The 21324-nt window shown below is 41.1% G+C and overlaps 3 protein-coding genes across 5 annotated transcripts; 1 reads left to right on the top strand and 2 right to left on the bottom strand.

Annotated features, from left to right (window-relative positions):
- Positions 1-348: 348 nt before the first annotated feature.
- Positions 349-3251, top strand: LOC105356084 (putative C-type lectin domain family 20 member A). Its single transcript, XM_020710471.3, has 5 exons — positions 349-525; positions 779-1177; positions 2443-2787; positions 2868-2956; positions 3046-3251. The coding sequence occupies exons 1-5, from the start codon at positions 486-488 to the stop codon at positions 3127-3129; spliced, it is 957 nt and encodes a 318-aa protein (XP_020566130.1). The 5' UTR covers positions 349-485; the 3' UTR covers positions 3130-3251.
- Positions 3252-5493: 2242 nt separating this feature from the next.
- On the bottom strand, positions 5494-8046 carry LOC105356085 (putative C-type lectin domain family 20 member A). Of its 2 annotated transcripts, XM_078933271.1 has the most exons (6): positions 7895-8046; positions 7318-7716; positions 6079-6240; positions 5905-5991; positions 5737-5825; positions 5494-5650 (listed from the first exon to the last, which is right to left on the bottom strand). In XM_078933271.1, the coding sequence occupies exons 1-6, from the start codon at positions 7932-7934 to the stop codon at positions 5567-5569; spliced, it is 861 nt and encodes a 286-aa protein (XP_078789397.1). In that variant the 5' UTR covers positions 7935-8046; the 3' UTR covers positions 5494-5566. The 2 variants fall into 2 exon arrangements, with proteins under 2 accessions (XP_078789397.1, XP_023820358.2); XM_023964590.2 differs by having other exon boundaries at positions 5905-6240.
- A 9194-nt stretch (positions 8047-17240) lies between these two features.
- Positions 17241-20950, bottom strand: LOC110016720 (putative C-type lectin domain family 20 member A). 2 transcript variants are annotated; one of them, XM_020710475.3, is made up of 6 exons: positions 20910-20950; positions 20570-20724; positions 18378-18776; positions 17591-17926; positions 17422-17510; positions 17241-17332 (listed from the first exon to the last, which is right to left on the bottom strand). In XM_020710475.3, exons 2-6 carry the CDS (start codon positions 20607-20609, stop codon positions 17249-17251), a joined length of 948 nt encoding a protein of 315 aa, XP_020566134.2. In that variant the 5' UTR covers positions 20610-20724; positions 20910-20950; the 3' UTR covers positions 17241-17248. The 2 variants fall into 2 exon arrangements, with proteins under 2 accessions (XP_020566134.2, XP_078789396.1); XM_078933270.1 differs by having other exon boundaries at positions 17241-17510.
- Positions 20951-21324: the final 374 nt, after the last annotated feature.

Consider the following 21324-nt stretch of genomic DNA (forward strand, 5'->3'; position numbering starts at 1 on the left):
TTGGAAAAAAATTTGCAAGTTATAAAGAACTCGCAAAGAATTATGAATAAGTTAAAGTTTGCATATGGAAATAGTTTCAATCAGGCATAAAAGTCCCTTTAACAGGTTCAGGTGTCAGGTTCAGGTGTCAGAACTCATCAGAATCTCTTCTGCTTCCAGAACTGTAAGTATGAATATACAGAATTTACTAAATATTTTTAGCTTTTATTACAAGAATTAACAGGAGAGGGAAATGATAGAAGATTAAGGGAAAAAAATTGTCATTGTTTTTTTAATTTTTTTCCACATTTTCAGAAACATTCATGCAGGACTGATGCAGGTTTTTTCCTTTTCTTTCTTTCTCTTTAAACGTTTATCCTTATTGTAGCACTAGGACACATTAAAACACATTTTTGGACTGCAGTGAGTTTCTTCTTCCTCTACTTATAGTGTCAGACTAAGAGAACATCCATGCCTATTTAATTATCTGCAGTGAAATCTGGAAAATGCATCGGTACACGACGCTGATGACTCTCCTCTCATTTGGTAAGTTCTTTAAAAAAGCTCAGTTTTTCTGTGTTTATATGTGAATGTTAAATCTCAGCAAATCTGGAAATAATACATATCATGAAGCTTCTTATCATCAACCACATTGTTGGTATTGATTTACAGAAAAAACTGTTTCTTAATATAAAATAAAGACAGAACGTGTTCAGAAAACTATAAAAAGAAAGGAAAAGAAACTAAATAACCTGTTTTTTAAATGTTTTATTTTATTAATAACTTTGTCTCCATCCAGGCTGCATCTCCGGCTCACAGTTCCCCCTGCGTCAGTACCACTATGTTAACAAGCCTCTGAACTGGAGTGAAGCCCAACTGTACTGCAGGGAGAATTACACTGACCTGGCTACATTTGACAGCCTGGATGACTTGAACAGACTGAAAGCCGACTTTTCCTTCTCCTGGGCGTGGATTGGTCTACATGATGATCCAGCAGCTTGGAAAACATCGATGGGAAATAAGAGCAACTCCTGGAGATGGTCAGCAACAGGACAAACCAGCACAACTGGATACCAGTCGTGGGACAGTTTCTCTCCAGATTACTATCAGGCAAAGGATACATGCGTAACAATGATTGGAGGGGGACTGTGGAACGATGATATCTGTAATACCGCCTACAGTTTTCTTTGCTTTAATGGTAAGAACAAGTTTTACTTTATGGATATTTCTGACATTGCTTTTAGTGAATATCATACTTCCCAAATTACCGAATAAACTGATTTGAGCTTTAACAAAATCAAAGAGGGAAGAACAAAAAATGTAGGGGAAAAAAAAACTTCCTCCCTCCAGCTCTCTTCAGTAGAGAAAAAAGCACAAAATATGAGTTCAGCCTGTAAATACTTCATTTTAGGTTAAAGTTTTAATTTGGAATTCAATGGAATATTTGTACCTGATGACTAGAATGCAGTGGCGGACCGTGCATTACACACCTGGGCCTTCAGTAGTGCTACGTCTGAATCGCTCAGCCCTTCATGAACCATTTTACGATGCAGAAACCAGCTTTCCATTGCACATTGAAAATTCCTGTAGCCACAATAAATGCCTCTAAATAAACAGAATAAACAAAATAGTAAACAAATCTCATTATGCAACTACAGCCAGAAACAAACTGAAAATAACCACATGCATTTCGAATATTATTTATTATTATATTTATCATTTCACTCATCAAAAATGGGATTATCTGAAGACAAAATCCATCCTCCTCTCTTTCCTCAAAAACAGTTCCATCACCCTGTCATTTAGATTATGATCTTCAGTTCCATCAAGATGTCCTTTACTATTCCATCAAGGCCCGTGCGGAGAGCCCAGTCTGTCCAGTTGTGTTTCAGCGCCAAACACACAGATCTGTACGGCTGCTTCTTAATTCACCACGATTTTTCTGATGAAGCAAGTTGATGAAGCAAGTCGAGGAGTTCAGTGGGACAGTCAGCTCTGTTTTTAACTGAGACGGATCAAAAAGTGCTCTGTCTTCCTGTATTCCTGAAACTTCTGTAGGTCTGAATACCGCGACGTTACCAAAGCCTGCTAGAAGGCCCTGCTGACATAAACTCAAAATCTGATTGGTTGAAAGAAATGAGTGACCAACATTGGTTTTGCATTAGTAGGACTTCAGAACTCGTAGTGAAGGCCTCTTTAGCTCTGACCCTGCCTGGCAACAGAGGACAGCTGAAATACGATTGGTTAAATACTCCAATGTGAAAATATGTCTGTCTGGAAGCAGCATAACCATCATAAACATAATAAAAGGGAATGGACAAATGATTTATTGAGTATGCATGGACAAAATATAATCAATACAAGATTCAGATATTTTCTGGCCTTCAGAAACGCCTTGAACACTGAACTTTAAAATACTTAGACTCAGTGTACATTTTTGATTCAGATTTGTTTTGGTTTCAGTTACAGATCAAAACAAGAAAAACTACGTTTTCATCAATCAGGCGATGTCGTGGAGTTCTGCTCAGCAGTACTGCAGAGAAAACTACAAGGACTTGGCGATGATCGAGAACCAGGAAGAAAACACGGAGGCTCAGAACACTAAACTGTCCAACTATAGGGTCTGGATTGGTCTGTATCGAGAGCCCTGGACCTGGTCTGATGGAAGCAAGAGCTCCTTCAGAAACTGGTTACCAAACACTGGCTTAAACAACATCAATGAAAACCAACACTGTATTACTGAGAATCCCCAGCATCAATGGGCTGATGAGTCCTGTAACATCCCATGGGTCTTTGTCTGCCATCAAGGTGAGCATCTAAAGAAATACTGACATGTTTTACAAGCAAAGTGTTGGACCTGTGTGACGGTTTTTCACTGTTCTGTTCAGATTCCAAGAAGAAGACCACTTTGAGGATGAAATTCATCTCTGATGCTGACCTGACCGACCCAAAAGTCAACGCCCAGATCCTGCAGCAGGTAGATTTCTGAGACTCTTTTAACCATTTCTTCATCGTGTATTTTGGTGTCATGTTTATACCTGTTTTGTTGTTTAAATTCTCTTTAAGCTTCATATGATGCTGAGCAGTGGTGGAATGACAGACGCCAAACTGAAGTGGACGATTCAACCCAGTAATAAAACGACGGTCTGATTCACGCATTTAATCATTTGTATCATTTTCATTAAGAATCTCATTTATGAATCAACGCTGTGATATTTTCCTTTGCTTGATTTGGGCTACACTTGCGACCAAATATTTGGGGGCTCCTCCGGGAAAGGTTTCTTTTTTTAAATGACCCAAAATAATTTTTTTTTCTGTACATACATTAAAACAAAACAAAACGTTTGTCAGTCACTTTTTCTGATACCTGTCCCATTTGGTCTTTAAAGTTCACTAAAAAAAACACTAAAACTGTGTGAGACAGAATTAAAAAAAAGAATCAGCACATGTCTGGGTTTTAGAGAATTTATTTGTGCAATGATGCAAAAAAAAGTCTTTAGCTACGATCAAAAAAGTACAAATTTTGTCGATGGTGCACTTGGTACATCCCTTTTAAGAAGCTCTGTAGCATAACGAGTTTTCATCCACCATTGAGTTAGCATCTGCTCGCTTTTGTTCTTCTGCTGTCGTGTTTTGCTGGCTGGCTGCTAACGGAAAGGGAATACAGTACATACAGTACACTTAATACCGGAAGAGATGCAAAAAGCTTACCTTGCTAAACATTGTTGCAATTTTGATTGTAGTGATACAATTAAAAAAATGCTTTTGTGACTGTTTCAAGTATTTATAATTTCTACATAAAGAAAACTGTGTCTCCACTTTTGTTGTCGTGTTCCTCGATTTGGTCATTTGTAGCTGGATTTGCTGTTGTCTTTCAGTATTAGTTAATTTGTACTGGGATTTGTTGTTGTTGTATTTACATGTAAATGTGTCTTGCACCTCTCGGCCAACGTACTTGTAGCTCGCCCAGCATGTTTTCTCAAATAATCACAAATAAACTCTTTTTCAATCTGCATTTCTTTGTCTACTTCTGACTCACAATGATTTGAATCTTAAAAAACTAAATGTTAAAACTTAATTTCTTTTATATATGTCTTGCATCATCAGAAAAATGCCACAAGAACACGTTAAAAACACCACTTTCATCAGAGTTGGTTTTTGGGATGAATGACTGCAGTCAGAGTCTCTGTTTGAGGTCAAAAGGTCTTTTTTCAAGTCTGATCATCTTCTGATTAAAGATACTTTCTTGTTTAGTTTCTGTCATATTCACTCACTGTGTCACGGTGCCTGGCGGTCTCCTCCCCCCTCCAGCTCTGCCCTGATGTTCCTGATTGCCACCAGCTGCCATCACTCTCCTCATCATCTTCTGTGGATTCAAAAGGAGATCAACGCCACTACTCGACGCCAGTTTGTTACCCCTTATGGTGACTGCTCTGGTTCTAGCCTCGTTACAGCTTCGTTCCAAGTCTCTGACTCTGACTAATTCTTTGTTCCCTGTCTCAGGATCCTACCGCTCATGAGTGACGGCAGCACGGACCTTCCATTCTACGCCTCAGGAGAACGGAAACCCTCGGCAACCGCTAACCGCTTCAAGACCCTCCAGCCACGCCACAGCCACGTCTAATCTGGACACTCCTCAAACCAGCCATCTTCACATCTGGAGAAAACAATAAATCCATTCTCATCATCCACTTACCTGTCTTCCTTCTGGGTTGCAGCATCTGGGTTCCTCATCCTTGTGAAATCATGACACACTGAAAAGTGGAGTTTTAAACATAAGTCATATCACAAATGTAATTTTCATTGTCTATTGTTCTGCGTGTTGTTTCTGGTTTTGTATTTTTAAAAGATTCTTTAAAGATTTATTAGAATTCCTTTAAACTTTAAACATTTAACTTTTAAGTCCCAAACCCAACTGCCCTTGCAAGTGAAAACGGGCTGTCTGAATTTTACATGGGAGAACAGAAACAAAGTCACTTAACACAAGTCTTCAGATGAGAAACTTTATTCAGTTTAGAAAAATGTTTTGGTGTCATTTGAAAACCCATTTCCCCGGAGGAGCCCCCAAATATGGTTTTAGGTCCAGCTCAAATGGTCATGATCTCGTGAGACTTCAGGCAGACCCAAGCGCCAGAACCCGGAAGGAAACTCAGAAACGTGCGGTAAGTAAGGTTTAATTCACTGCAGGTAAGTGAATGACAGGATTCTTGATGTGAAGTTTGAACGAGGAGCGAGGATGATGGACAGCGACCCGTGGTGATAATTCGTGTGAGTGGATTGAAGGGGAATAATTAGCGTGGCAGAACTTGGCAAGACACAAGAACATGAGCTGGTCAGACTATGCACCATGGGAGGAACAACGAACTGGCATAGAATGTTGGTCCTGGATCTCATTAAGTAGGCGGTGAATTTGATGAGGTGAGTGGAACCAGCTGTTTGCGTCCGGAGCAGAGCAGAGAGGGGAGGGGGAGAGTATCTGACAGAGGCACCATGATACAAATCAAGCAAAGAAAAAATTGTAGAGTTGATTTATAAATGGGATTCTTCATGTCTTCATGAATATGATACAAATGATTAAATATGTGAATCAGACCAATGTTTTATTACTGGGTTGAATCGTCCACTTCAGTTTGACGTCTGTCATTCCACCACTGCTCAGCATCATTTGAAGCTTAAAGAGAATTTAAACAACAAAACAGGTATAAACGTGACACAAAAATAAACGATGAAGAAATGGTTAAAGGGCCAGAAATCTACCTGCTGCAGGATCTGGGCGTTGACTTTTGGGTCGGTCAGGTCAGCATCAGAGATGAATTTCATCCTCAAAGTGGTCTTCCTCTTTGAAACTGAACAGAACAGTGAAAAACCGTCACACAAGTCCAACACTTTCTTGTAAACCATGTCAGTGTTTCTTTAGATGCTCACCTTGATGGCAGACGAAAACTCTTTCCATGCCACAGTTCAAATCATCCCAGTTGTGGTCAGAGTTTTCTATTCCACAGTGTTGTTTATCTGCATAGTTATTTAAATAAGAGTCATTCCAGTTTCTGAAGGAGCTGTTGCTTCCATCAGACCAGGTCCAGGGCTCTCGATACAGACCAATCCAGACTACGTCACTGGACGGTTTTGCGTTCTGAGCCTCCGTGTTTTCTTCCTGGTTCTCGATCATCGCCAAGTCCTTGTAGTTCTTCCTGCAGTACTGCTGAGCAGAACTCCACGACATCGCCTGATTGATGAAAACGTAGTTTTTCTTGTTTTGATCTGTAACAGAAACAGAACATTTTTAGTCAGAATGTAAAAACCTTATGTTTAAAAAGTAAAAGTACAGTAAAAGTATGTACACCCTATTGTAGTAGGTTTAGGGGATGTCAATTCTGAATTGACAAAGCCTCTTGGATAAGAGGTGAAACGTCTTCTAACTTTAAAACCAAGTCCAGATGACATCGCCTAAACCTACTAAAATGGAATCAACCTGGGTGAATGAGAGTAAGAAATTTGATCTATTTTGTTGAGAGGATGGAATTTCTATTTTATTCTGAAATAAGCCAATTTCTTTGTTGTAAATCTTAAGTTAGGTTGTAATTTAGAGTCTTTCTGTGATTGATAGGTTGGTACATGGTTTAATCAGACCGACTGTTGTTGTGAGCAGGTCAGTACATGGTACTGTGGCCAAAGGTACCCAGTCTAACTGCTGCCGGCAGAGTAAAGAAGTAAATAAAGCATTAATGCTACTTTATCTTTTACTTATAGTCTCAATTAGACCAAAGATCAGAAAAACCTTTGGGTTCAAAAGTGTGAAGAAACTGGATTTTCTAGAAAGGACTGTATTTGTGTTAGTTCGTAACCCCGTCAGTTTCTTGCACACAGAAATAATGAATAACGACTCAGAGACAGTTACTTAGCTTTTGTGGAGGTTTTACTTCGCACAAACACGAAGGGGACAGACATGAACATGGTACATTCAAAGTCCGAACCAAAGAGTTCAGGGATGGGCTTGGTATAAAAACCCTGCATTTGCATATTCAGAAGATCGTCCAATGGACCTCGTGTGAAAATCACGCCCACAGGTTACTGGTGGAGAGAAGCTCCAAGGCTAAAGTGAAGATAAGTCTGAGGCCTGCTCAGCAGAAAACATGCACAGAAAAGAGGGAGTATGGGAAGAAACTGTTAGAACAATAGTTTGGCTGTGCTTTCTTCAAATGTAATATAATTTTGAGATGACAATACATGCTCAGTGAATTAAGTTTAAACCATTAGTGTAATAAAAGTTAAAGGCAGTTTCTAACTATTCTTCACAAAAAGGTATTCAGAAAAACTTCCGGCCAAAAGTTTTCTTACCATTAAAGCAAAGAAAAGTGTGGGAGGCATTACAGGTCAAATCGTTCCACAGTCCCTCTCCAATTATTGTTACACACGTTTCCTTTGCATCAAGGTAATCCGGATTGGCTCTGTCCCACGACTGGTATCCAGTTGTGCTAGTTTGTCCTGTTGCTGACCATCTCCAGGAGTTGCTCTTATTTCCCATCGATGTTTTCCAAGCTGCTGGATCATCATGTAGACCAAACCACGCCCAGGAGTAGGAAAAGTCGGCTTTCAGTCTGTTCAAGTCATCCAGGCTGTCAAATGTAGCCAGGTCTGTGTATTTCTCCCTGCAGTACAGTTGGGCTTCACTCCAGCTCAGAGCCATGTTAACATAGTGGTACTGACGCAGGGGGAACTGTGAGCCGGAGATGCAGCCTGGATGGAGATGAAGTTATTGATAAAGCGTTAAAGTCCAGAACACACTGCAGGATCATTATTTATCACCCGTGAGATTTCACATTCATGTACAAACTTTTATCAAATGCATCCCTCATAAAGAGTTTACAGCTTTAAAGAAAAACAGAAACTTTCCAAAATAGACGGTAGAACTTACCAAATGAGAGGAGAGTCATCAGCGTCGTGTACTGATCCATTTTCCAAATTTATGCAGATGTTCAAAAAGTTCTGGACGTTCCGTTAGTCACTATGAGTAGAGGAAGAAAAAACTCACTGCAGTCCAAAAATGTCCAAAGTGTCTTCATGTTTTTTCCTAAAGATGAAAGTTTAAACAAGGAAAACAATCAGGAAAATGCTTTAAAAAACACAAAGAAAGCTTAGGCCGGGATTCATTTATAAAGCACGTCAGTTTGCACATTAGATTATTTTCTAATTATGTTATTTATTGTTTACTTTGTTCCTGCAAAAAAAAATTTAAAAAAAATGTATTGATTATCATACTCACAGTCCTGAAAGCAGAAGCAGTTATGATGATGAGATCTGAAGTTTCAACTTGTTAAAGCGACCTTTATGTCTGGTTGAAACTATTTCCGAATGCAAACTTTCACTGATAAACAATGCTTTGAAAATCATTAACTACTTGCAAATTTTTTTCCACTGAAATGTTGTTCTAGAAAGTTTACAGCTTTGCTGAAAGAACTTCTAAAAATGTTGCTATCTTCTAAAACTGACCGTTGTTTGAAGCTACCTTCACTCTGCCCTCTGCGTTTAAGTGGTGCTTCCAATGAAAAGTCTAAGGTAAACGTGCAGAATTGTGGGTTTTTGGGCATCCACATAGCTGCATTCAGAGGAATGACTGCATTTAGAGTCTCTGTTTGAGGTCAAAAGGTCATTTTTCAAGTCCGATCATCTTCTGATTAAAGATACTTTATTGTTTAGTTTCTGTCATATTCACTGAAAAGCGACGTTTAAAACATTAGTCATATCACAAATGTAATTTTCATCGTCTAATGTTTTGCCCGTTGTTTCTGGTTTTGTATTTTTAAGGATTATTTAAAGTCCGAATCCCAACTGCCCTTGCAGGTGGGTTTGGCTGTCTACAGGGGAACAATGGTAAAACCCTTATGGATCATCCATGCATGTTACCTGCAGGAAATATCTGGGTCATAGATCGGTCTGTGAACCCATGGAGGTAAAACGTTCGTGCACATTCTTTTCTACGGTCATGCTGCGAGCGACAGGTCGTAATGAACACCTATACAAAACGTAAGGGTAAGGATGTGAGATTCAGGCGTGTCAGGCTGCTCACTGAAGTCCATCGAGGAGGTGGCAGACAGGAGGATGTTGGCTAAGCTAACATCCATCATGGATACCCCCTCCCACCTCCTGCACCAAACTGTAGAGGCGCTGACCAGCAACCAGACTGTTGCCCCCACAGTGCAAGAAGGAGCTACTGCAGGTCATTCCCCCCCCACAGTTTTTCTATTCACTCATTTTACTTATTTTGTAAACTGTTGTTGTCGTTGTTTTTCAGTTGTTTTTTATTCTTCTACGGTTGTTTCTGCTGTGTATTTTTACTTAGTTATTTTCTGTTTGCACTTCTGAATGTCTTTTTTTGCTGCTGGAGAGAAAAGAATTTCCCCATTGTGGGATGAATGAAGTCTATCTTATCTTATCGTATTACTGGAGAGTTGGTCCAGAGAAAGAGCTGATCAGCCATGAACCAGAGGTTTAGTGTTGTAAAAGTTATCTTATTGAAGATTTTTACACGGGAGAACAGAAACAAAGTCACTGAACAAAAGTCTTCAGATAAGAAACTTTATTCAGTTCAGAAAAATGTTTTGGTGTCATTAGAAAACCCATTTCCCCGAAGGAGCCCCCAAATATGGTTTTAGGTGCAGCTCAAATCAAGCAAAGAAAATATTGTAGAGTTGTTGCATAAATGAGATTCTTCATGTCTTCATGATGATGAACAGAATGAGTTTTACTATGATTTAGATTTGAAATGGTTTATTTCCAGCAATCAAGGAATAATCTACAAAACAATACAATCAGCATTCAAACATTCATTCAAAGACGTATAAAATTTAGGATAATTAGATAGTAAATCAAAGATTGCTTGAAAGGGAGTGGAAGGAAGCTAACTAATGTAATCCTACCCCTGTTCTACTGTAAGTATTTTATTACACGATTGATCATTATCTGGTTCATAACTTTTCATCTGATATCAATGCCTTACCAACACAGTTTCAGGTCAGTATGCTTAAGTATCAAAAAAATCACATGACTATGATGCTGATCATACAGATCAGTTATCTAAAACAGTGTTTTTCAACCAGTGTGGGAAATTGCCCTCATTAACTGATCTAAAAACATTTTCCATCTCCAGGATATCAGCTCTGTGTTCATCCAAACAGGCCCTGATAAAACACTGAGTAGTTAGGAATATGAAAGATCGTAAAATGCTTTTTTCTTTGTGTTTATTTGATTCTATTAAAGACATTTTGATAAGAATGACGGTACCGCGATTTAGTCATAGCTTCAGATGTTTTAGGAAAAGTCCCGCCCCTTCAACTGTCTCCACCAATCATTCTTGGAGGCTTAATCATACGTCATCAGTCTGACCAATCAGAAGAGGTTAAAGTCTTCACTTCCTTGTTCTGATTCTACTCATAAAGTCTCTCAGTTCCAACAAAAATACCAGCTGAAGCTCGTCTTTAGCGGTGTAGCTTTCCACAGAATCCGGTGTCAGACTGTGGAAAAAGTGAACAAAAAAACAATGAAGCTCAGAGACGCTTGTCTGTTTGCGATCGGCGGCTGTTTACACTACATCTCCCATGTTGCATTGGGTTAAAGTGACAGCGTCTCAGCACACAATGAGTCTTACATAGACGTCTTGAAACCACAACGAACACACATCAAACAGTTTTTAAATCTTCTAACTTAATTTTTATTACATCTTTACGAAAAACAGCTGGAGCTTCCAGCTTTTTCTGCCACAATTATGACAAAAATGCACGTGAGATTGTAGAGGAGCTGTGGATCAATACAGACTATGAGTTTCTCCTTTTTTTTAATTTTTGATGCTGGTGTGCTGCGGGATTTTTGTCAAGGTTAAAGTGTGCCGTGGCTCAAAAAAGGTTGAAAAACACTGCTCTAAAATATTTTCTGATTATTTTCATTAGAAAAATCATGTTTATGATTAAAAATCAGAAAATAAACATAACAAATCATGACTTTTTGGAGCAAGTGAATTAATAAGAGTAGAAATCAGTCATTTTAACCATCTTCAATAATTTATCCCCCCTCTCCCCCTCCTCATATGTAAATCATCGAAAAGCAACGCATCCTCGGTGAGTATTTATTTACGCACTGAACGGGCGCGCGGGCGCACACACGGACGTGCACACGAGATCCCGCACACACACGCCGACAAACTGCAAACACTTCACACAGGCTCTCATAGGACGCACGCAACACGCAGCTCACGTAGCCAGAAAACGTTCACGCGCACACATGCACAGCGCTTCTCTGTGCAGCGGGTTTGCAATGCAGGCATGCGCACACGGACTGGCACACACGCATTACTTAGCTCTACACCTTTTCAGTCGGAGCAGTCATGAACAGTATTAACATTGTTAGCTGGAATGTGCGTGGACTTGGCTCTGGGCCAAAGAGAATGAAAGTGTTAAATCACCTGTGTGGTCTAAAAGCAGATATAGCGTTATTGCAGGAGACCCATTTACCGAATTCGTTGGACCATGTCATGTGCAGCTCACAATTTCCAGTCATGTATTCTGCTAGTTATAACTCAAAACAACGAGGAGTTGCTGTTTTGATTAATGAAAACCTTAATTTTACTCATAAGGATACAGTTACTGACCCAGAAGGTAGATTTGTAATCATTAATATATCCATTCAGAATAAAGACTATTGAATAGCCAGTATCTATGGCCCGAATGTTGACGACTCTTCCTTCTTTCACAGATTCTTCACCTCACTCTGACTCCACAATCATTATAGGAGGAGATGTCAATCTGATTCTGGACCCTGAACTTGACAGACTCAGCACAGCAGCAAACCAGCGTACATGGCGGTCTGCAAGTATCCTAAAGCAGTACATGAATGATTTGGGTCTCTGCGACGCTTGGCGCTCATGTCACCCAAACACTAAGGGATTCACCTTTTTCTCTCCAGTTCACCACTCACACTCTCGTTTAGACTATTTATTAATTAGTAACTCTCTCTTAAAAGATATCCAAAGTTCCAACATTCATCCAATTATTATCAGTGATCATGCACCAGTTTCTATAAAAACTTTTAAGGAAATATCCATACCCTCTGGTACGACCTGGAGATTTAACACGTCTCTTTTAAGGGACCAAAAATTTATTGAATTATTTAAGAAAGAGTGGGCAACCTTCTTAGAATTCAACAATACTCCCAAAATTTCACCATGCCTTCTTTGGGAAACAGCAAAGGCAGTCATGAGAGGGAAAATCATCTATTATTCAACGCATAAAAAAACGCAAAGAGAAAGCAGATTTATTAGAATTAGAAAATAAAATCAAAACTCTGGAGACTGCTTATGCTGCTTCTGCACAGGAACACATACTGGGAGATCTGAAAAATTTAAAGCTGCAGTTAAATGACATCATTAATAAACGAACACAATTCCAAATACAAAGGCTATGACTTGAAAGATTTGAAAACTCAAACAAATCTGGCAAATTTCTTGCTAATCAGCTTAAAATTAATAAAGAAAAATCAACAATCACTTCCATCATTGACGAAAAAGGGGGTGTCACTCGTGATCCCGTCAAAATCAATACCGCGTTTAAAGACTTTTACAAAAACTTGTACACATCACAGATTAATCCATCAGAGCAAAGCATTAACTCATTTCTAGATAAAATAAACCTACCCAGATTAAGTGAAGATCAGATGACAAACCTAGACTTACCGCTTTCATCGTCTGACTTTCATGAAGCTCTATTAGCCACACGGTAAAGCACCAGGGCCTGACGGTTTTCCTGCTGAGTTTTATAAAGAATTCTGGGAACAACTGGCACCAACGTTTTTTGCAATGGTAACATTTATCAAGGAAAACCAATCAATACCACCTAACATGAATTCCGTCAACATAATTCTCCTCCTTAAACCAGACAAAGATCCCAATAGTCCTTCAAGCTATCGCCCCATTTCTTTAATCAATGCAGATGTAAAAATTATCTGCAAAGCACTAGCACAGAGAATAGAAAAAATCACCCCTCACATAATTCACCTCGATCAAACGGGATTCATCAAAGGCAGACATTCTGATGACAATGTCTGCAGACTCGTTAATATAATTGACTTTGCCGCCATTAAAAACCAGGAAATGACCATACTATCGCTGGATGCTGAAAAAGCTTTTGACAGAGTAAATTGGGAGTTCCTTATTGCTGCCCTCCATAAGTTTGGGTTTGGAGAATCATTCATTGGATTAAAATATTATATCATAACCCCAATGCATCAGTTAGAACTAATAAACAGACTTCCAACAGATTCTTTCACAGAAGAGGAACCAGACAGGGTTGCCCACTCTCCCCCTCTCTTTTTGCTATATTTATTGAGCCTCTAGCTGCAGCAATAAGACAGAATGAGAGCATTAAAGGAATTAAAACTAAACACAGCCATCGTAATATGTCATCTATGCGGATGACATATTACTGTTTTTAAATAACTCACGTTCTGTAAATGAAACGGTAACAATTATTAATGAATTCTCCTCCATTTCAGACTACTCAATTAATTGGAACAAATCTGTTTCATTATCACTGAATAAGTAATGGAGCAAAGACTCACAATACCAGTCAAATCAGGCAATATCAAATATCTAGGTATTTATTTTTCCTCCAAACTATCAGAACTGGTGCAGCTAAACCACACCCCATGACTGAAAAGCATACAGGACGATCTAACCCGCTGGACCAACCTGCCTCTGTCCCTTATGGGCAAGGTAGCCACGGTTAAAATGAAAATCTTACCTAAAGTTAATTATCTCTTCTCAATGATTCCCACACAACCGCCACTAAAATGGTTCAAAACATTAGACTCATCCATATCAAGCTTTTTATGGAACAATAAACCTGCAAGAATTAGTCTAAAAACTTTAAAATCTGCAAAAAGCTGTGGAGGATTAGAATTACCTAACTTCCACAAGTATTTTCTGGCAAATAAATTACAATACATCTTAAAATGGTTAAAAAATAATCCAGAAACCAACTCATGGTTAGACCTGGAACAGGCGTTATGTGGGAAGATCAACCTGTCAGACCTACCGTTTATTAGTCAAACAGTAAAAAAACAGGATTTTTTTCAAAGTATTAATATAAATGCCACTTTAACAGCCTGGTGGGAATTTCTCAAAATATCAAAATCATCAATTCAACCGTGCAAAATGACACCCATCTGGAACAACCCAGACATCCTCATAAACAAAAAAATTATCCACTTCCCAGCTTGGCAAGCAGGGGGCATAAAACAACTAGAGCACATAATTATTGATAGAAGATTCATAACTCCCCAGGAACTTCAAGACAAACATGGAATAAATAACTTCTTGGAATATCAGCAACTTAAATCAATTATTACTAAAAAGTTTAAATACAGAGACAACGATTTCAAGCTACCAGAGGTAGTTACCACTCTGATTAATTTCTCAATGAAAAAAACTCTCTCCAAAATATACAAACTTTTATGTAATTTAGATAATAATATTTCACTTCCGACAACAAAATGGGATGCGGATTTGAGCATCAGCACAGATGAAAGTTTTTGGTCACAACTTTGTCTAAACACCTTTAAACTGACAAAAAGTCCAAATCTGCAGCTAATCCATTTCAAAACTCTTCACAGAATTTACTACACTGGACAGAGGATGTTCAAGATGGGTCTCAGTAACTCAGACATTTGTGAGCACTGTGAAAGTAATCTACCCGACAGTTACATGCATGCACTATGGTTCTGCACGCCTGTCCAAGCTCTCTGGCAGCAGGTATGTGCCGATCTATCAGTCTGGCTAAAAGTTTCAATCACGGCTTCACCATCACTTTGTGTGCTTGGTGACATGAGTGCCATCGATGTAGAAGGAGGATTAGGCTCTATCATTTTCATAACTCTTTGTATTGCTAAAAAACTATTTTATTAAATTGGAAAAACAAAAAAATATAAATATAAGTCCTCATATAACCTCATATTAGGGTGAGGGGGTGGGGGGTTTAGCCTGCGATACGCCTGGGGGGGGGAGCTACTTGGCAGTGGCCCGCCTCCTATGGTTGCCGCATGGAGTGGGCCCCCCCTCTTTTGGTTTTATTTGCACCTTAGACATGTAGGGCCCTTGGTAGGGGGGGTGCTTGGACATCACTGCCAGCAAGCAGCAGATGTCCTCCTGGCACCCTACCCGCCAATTTTAACCGCACCTTAGACATTTAGGGCCCCTTGGTGGGGAGGGTGAGGGGACATCACTGTGAGTAATCAGGAGATGTCCCCTTTGTGCCCGACCCGCCAATTTTAACTGCACCCCCCTTAGAACACACACCACTCCCCCCTCAATATATACATCCCAACATAAACACACACACACATCCTCTCCAACACACGCATACACATTCTGCAAGGAAGGTGGGACCTATGACCATCTGTCCCCTGCCCCTTCCCTGGTGGGGGGTACGGGGCCCTCGGCAACGGCGGCCGTGTCCCTTGGGTGCCGGCTTCCTGGGCCCGGTGGTGCTCTCTCCGTGCGGGGGGGGGGGGGGGGGGGGGTCACATTACACCTGAGCCGGGGGTGTTCGTGTCCCTGGGGGGTGGGTTCGGGTCCTTGCCCCTAGGCGCTGTGCCCCGCCAAATTTCCAACTGTGGCCGAGCCATGTTTTTTTTTTTTATTTTTATTTTTTTTTAACTTGTCCTGTCCAACAGCTGGGCAGACAGACGAGAGCTGAGGGCCTCTTGTGTTGGACATATTTTGCTTTAACAAGAGGGGTTATTAATCTTCTGACAAACCAAAGGTATGTCTGAATAAACCCCTTTTGTAATTGAGGCCAAACTTTATTAATTTCAATAATGTCTGAAAATCTTTGGTGTTGGACCGGACGGAAAAGGAAAGAGGGGAAGAAGAGAGAGGGACGCTAGAGAGAACCAGAACCCACCCCCCAGGGACCAGACACCCCCGGCTCAGATGTAATGTGAACTCCCCCACCGCGCGGAGAGAGCACCGCCGGGCCCAGGAAGCCGGCACCCCGGGGACACGGCCGCCGTTGCAAAGGAGGGCCCGCCGAGCCATGTTTACAACACCCCTTGTGGGCCCCCCTTTTTCCCCGGGGTGTCCCCCTCCAGGGCGGGGGCGGCGGGCCCCTGCCTTGCTCCTTCCTGGTCCAACCGTGGGCCGGGTGGGTGGCTGCCTGGAGTGCGGAGCGGGTCTCCCTTGGGGGGTCCGGGCTCGTACCTGGGGTTGGGGCGGGGGGGTGCCCGGAACTCCTGGGTGGTGATAGGGTGCTCGTCTGGGGCTGTGGGCGCCCTTCTCCGGTGGGGCCCTGCGCTGGGCTCTCCTGGCGCGGTGGGGGGGCTGCTCTCTCTCCCTCCATGCCTCCCTGCTCTCTGGCTCTGGGGGCCTCACGGCGGTCCAGCTGGCCCTGGCCTGGGTGGCGGATTTGGTCCCCCGGGGGGCGGATTGTTCCCTGCCTGCTCCCGTGTGGCGTTGGGGGGGGGTAACGGCTGCCGCTGCTGCTGCGGCGGGGGTCTTGGTGTGGGGATGGCTGGGCACTCTCCTTCCTTCTTTACACATTCTCCCATCCATTTTAGAAGAACATAAACACTCACCTGAGCACAGGTGTTAGCTCACCTTTGCACTAGTAGTTTGCGTGATAGAATGAATGAAATATTTCACACTAGTTGGTTTTAAGGCATAAGTATGCGTGTGTGAACACTATCTGTTTTGTGTACATGTTGACATGTGAACATTTTTTGCGGCTAGCAGGTGTGTTGATAACATTTGAGTGCGTGTGGACAGGCCCCGCCCTTTTTGTACTACATTTGAACCTTACCGTAATGATTAACAACCAGTAAACTTGTTGCTGTATGCTGCTTCATTGTCTAATCCCCCCTTCCCTCCTATTATCACCTTCCTAACCCCCCCCCCCCCCCCCCCCCTAACATCCCTCTCTCTTCTTCCCTTCTTTCCTTTTCCGTCCGGTCCAACACCAAAGATTTTCAAACATTAATAAAGTTTTGCCTCAATTACAAAAGGGGTTTATTCAGACAGACCTTTGGTTTGTCTGAAGATTAATAACCCCTCTTGTTAAAGTAAAATATGTCCAACACAAGAGGCCCTCAGCTCTCATCTGCCTGCCCAGCTGTTGGACAGGACAAGTTAAAAAAAAAAAAAAAAAAAAAAAAAAAAAATGAATTGTTTTATATATATAAAAGGGTAATGCTGTGACAAAAGGGTCCACTAAATGATTAAATGCGTGAATCAGACCGACGTTTTATTACTGGGTTGAATTGTCCACTTCAGTTTGACGTCTGTCATTCCACCACTGCTCAGCATCATTTGAAGCTTAAAGAGAATTTAAACAACAAAACGGATATAAACGTGACACCAAAATACACGATGAAGAAATGGTTAAAAGAGTCACAGAAATCTACCTGCTGCAGGATCTGGGCGTTGACTTTTGGGTCGGTCAGGTCAGCATCAGAGCTGAATTTCATCCTCAAAGTGGTCTTCCTCTTTGAAACTGAACAGAACAGTGAAAAACCGTCACACAAGTCCAACATTTTACATTTAAAACATGACAGCATTTCTTTAGATGCTCACCTTGATGGCAGATGAAAGCTCTTTTCACGCTACAGTCCTCATCGCCCCAAACGTTCTCAGAATTCTCTGTCCCACAGTGTTGGTTTCCTCCATAGTTGTTTAAACTTGAGGGGTCCCAGTTTCTGAAGGAGCTCTTGCTTCCATCAGACCAGGTCCAGGGCTCTTGATACAGACCAATCCAGACCTTATAATTGGATGGTTTAGTGTTCTGAGCCTCCGTGTTTTCTTCCTGGTTCTCGATCATCGCCAAGTCCTTGTAGTTTTTTCTGCAGTACTGCTGAGCAGAACTCCACGACATCGTCTGATTGATGAAAATGTAGTTTTTCTTGTTTTGATCTGTAACAGAAACAAAACATTTTTAGTCAAAATGTAAAAACCTTATGTTAAAAAGTAAAACTACAGTTAAAGTATGTACACCCTGGGTTCAATCACTTTGGTTTACAGTTTTGTCCTTTGATTTATTTAGTTGAGAGGATGGAATTTCTTTTTTAAACTGAAATAAGCCAATTATTTTGTTGTAAATCTTAAGTTAGTTCGCAATTTAGAGTCTTTCTGTGATTGATAGGTTGGTACATGGTTTAATCAGACCGACAGATGTTGTGAGCAGGTCAGTACATGGTACTGTGGCCAAAGGTACCCAGCCTAACTGCTGCCAGCAGAGTAAAGAAACAAATAAAGCATCAATGCTACTTTATCTTTTACTTATAGTCTCAATTAGACCAAAGATCAGAAAAACCTTTGGGTTCAAAGGGTATTCAGAAAAACTTCCGGCCAAAAGTTTTCTTACCATTAAAGCAAAGAAAAGTGTGGGAGGCATTACAGGTCAAATCGTTCCACAGTCCCTCTCCAATTATTGTTACACATGTTTCCTTTGCATCAAGGTAATCCGGATTGGCTCTGTCCCACGACTGGTATCCAGTTGTGCTAGTTTGTCCTGTTGCTGACCATCTCCAGGAGTTGCTCTTATTTCCCATCGATGTTTCCCAAGCTGCTGGATCATCATGAAGACCAAACCACGCCCAGGAGTAGGAAAAGTCGGCTTTCAGTCTGTTCAAGTCATCCAGACTGTCAAATGTAGCCAGGTCTGTGTATTTCTCCCTGCAGTACAGTTGGGCTTCACTCCAGCTCAGAGCCATGTTAACATAGTGGTACTGACGCAGGGGGAACTGTGAGCCGGAGATGCAGCCTGGATGGAGATGAAGTTATTGATAAAGCGTCCAGGGGCCTCATTTATAAAACTTTGCGTAGGATTTGCGTCAGAAGTGGCGTACGGATGAAACATAGGACGTGCGTACGCACAGAAAAATTCGGATTTATAAAACCGTGCGCACGCACATCCTACGCATCTTTCCCTTAATAAATCACAACCGATTCTAAATGCAGCGCAGCTTTTGCGGCTTTACGACACGCCCATAGTTGCCCATAAATAGTCAGTGAAACGCCCACAAATGAATATTCATTGATTGCGAAACCACGGCAAACACCGAGAGGAAATGAAAAAAACGTAACTTCACTCAATGTGAAGTAGAATTTATCGTTGGCGAGGTGGAAAAGAGGAGAAAAGTGTTGTTTGGAGGCCACAGTGTGGGCATTACTAATGCCTAAAAGGCACGTGAGTGGCAAACGGTGGCAGACGCCGTTAATGCTGTAGCCTCACAACCTCGGACTGTGGCCGAAATAAAAAAGAAATGGTCGGACATCAAAGTTGAGGCAAAAAAACCTCTGGCGCTGCATCGCCAGAGTGTGTTTGCCACGGGGGGGGGGACACCGGAGCTGACCCCTCTTGATGAGAGACTGGCGGCAATTATTGGGGAATCCTTTTTAAGTGGAGTGGTGACTGAGGCGGAGGGGGACACGACGCACCAGATGCACCGGGTGACACCCCCCAAAAGCTCCAACAGGACGGCTCGAGGAAGTCGGAACCGGCTCATAAGCCACTCGTCCTCGTTTGCCAGCAAGTCTTCTTGTTGTCTAAAGATGCGTTCACTCTGAATTCTTCCATTTGCCACTTCTTCTTAGAGCGCAAGATCAGCCATTGTGCGTCATTACGCATTGTGATGGGGCATTTTATTTCCCTCCATTTAATTACATCTGACAAGCTACAGATGTCGGGAATAATCGACGTGGAAATGGGAAATTGATCAGCGCAAATGTAATTTCTTGTTGCTTTCTGAATGGTTGAGACATACGCCATACATTGTTTTATCAAAAATAAAACAAACTAAAGGCATATGTATGAATACCATAATTCTGTAGCTTATGAAGAAATGTTGACTATGTAAACAACTTTCCCTAGTGGACAATTAATGCATCTCTCTCTATCTATCCATCTGTCTGTCTGCACCTATATCTGCTCCGCCAGACGGACACATTGATGGGAATATCAGTTTTGTACATTATTTCGTTCTGTTAACTATATTATTTATGAGGATGAATTGCACAACATGCCAATATTGCAGAACATACTTCACTTTTCTTTCTGCAAATAAGTGTTCATTTGAATTTCTGTTGTAATTTTCGTTTGATTTTTTTTTATTTGTTTCACTGCTGATCGATCAACGGGTGTTCGTGTAGGCTGTTAATTGTAAGACTTGCTTTGTGGAGTCTTCATGTTATTTCTGAGAGGCAGTATTGTCATTTTCACTTTCACGTGTTTCTTCCATCTGCCGACGGCGTCGCCGTTTCTCATTTCACCCGTTTTTGTGCGAACGCCTGGGTCAGAGCTTGCGTGAAGGACCGCACATTTTCCCGTCAAGTTTGCTTTTTATAAATCTCAATTATTGCGTAGAGAGTGGCGTACGCCTTCTTTTGTGCGTACGCAACGTTTATAAATGAGGCCCCAGAACACACTGCAGGATCATTATTATCACCTGTGAGATTTCACATTCATGAACAAACTTTAATCAAATGCGTCCCTCATAAAGAGTTTACAGCTTTAAAGAAAAACAGAAACTTTCCAAAATAGACGGTAAAACTTACCAAATGAGAGGAGAGTCATCAGCGTCGTGTACCGATCCATATCCAAATTTATGCAGATGTTCAAAAAGTTCTGGACGTTCCGTTAGTCACTATGAGTAGAGGAAGAAGAAACTCACTGCAGTCCATAAATGTCCAAAGTGTCTTCATGTTTTTCCCTAAAGATGAAAGTTTAAACAAGGAAAAAAATCAGGAAAATGCTTTACAAAACACAAAGAAAGCTTAGGCCGGGATTCATTTATAAAGCACGTCAGTTTGCACATTAGATTATTTTATAATTATGCGATTTATTGTTTACTTTTTTCCTGCAAAAAAATCCCAAAAAACGGATAATCATACTCACAGTCCTGAAAGCAGCAGCAGTTCTGAGGATGAGATCTGAAGTTTCAACTTGTTAAAGCGACCATTATGTCTGGTTGAAACTATTTCCATATGCAAACTTTCACTGATTAATAATGCTTTGAAAATCATTAACTACTTGCAAAATTCTGGACAGGACAGACAGGAAGAGGCTTAACAAACTGGTTAAGAAGGCCGGCTCTGTCCTGAGCTGCACACTAGGGTCCATCGAGGAGGTGTGGGACAGGAGGATGATGGGTAAGTTAACATCCATCATGGATAACCCCCCCCCCCCCCCCCACCCCTGCACCAAACTGTAGAGGACACTCCACGGACCCTCTGTGTTTTTTTGTTTTTCCATTCACTCATTTTACTTATTTTGTAAACTGTTGTTGTCGTTGTTTTTCAGTTGTTTTTTA

This window comes from Oryzias latipes, chromosome 16 (assembly GCF_053564925.1).
Source record: "Oryzias latipes strain Hd-rR chromosome 16, Olatipes_Hd-rR_3.1".
Classification (NCBI taxonomy): Eukaryota; Metazoa; Chordata; class Actinopteri; order Beloniformes; family Adrianichthyidae; genus Oryzias; species Oryzias latipes.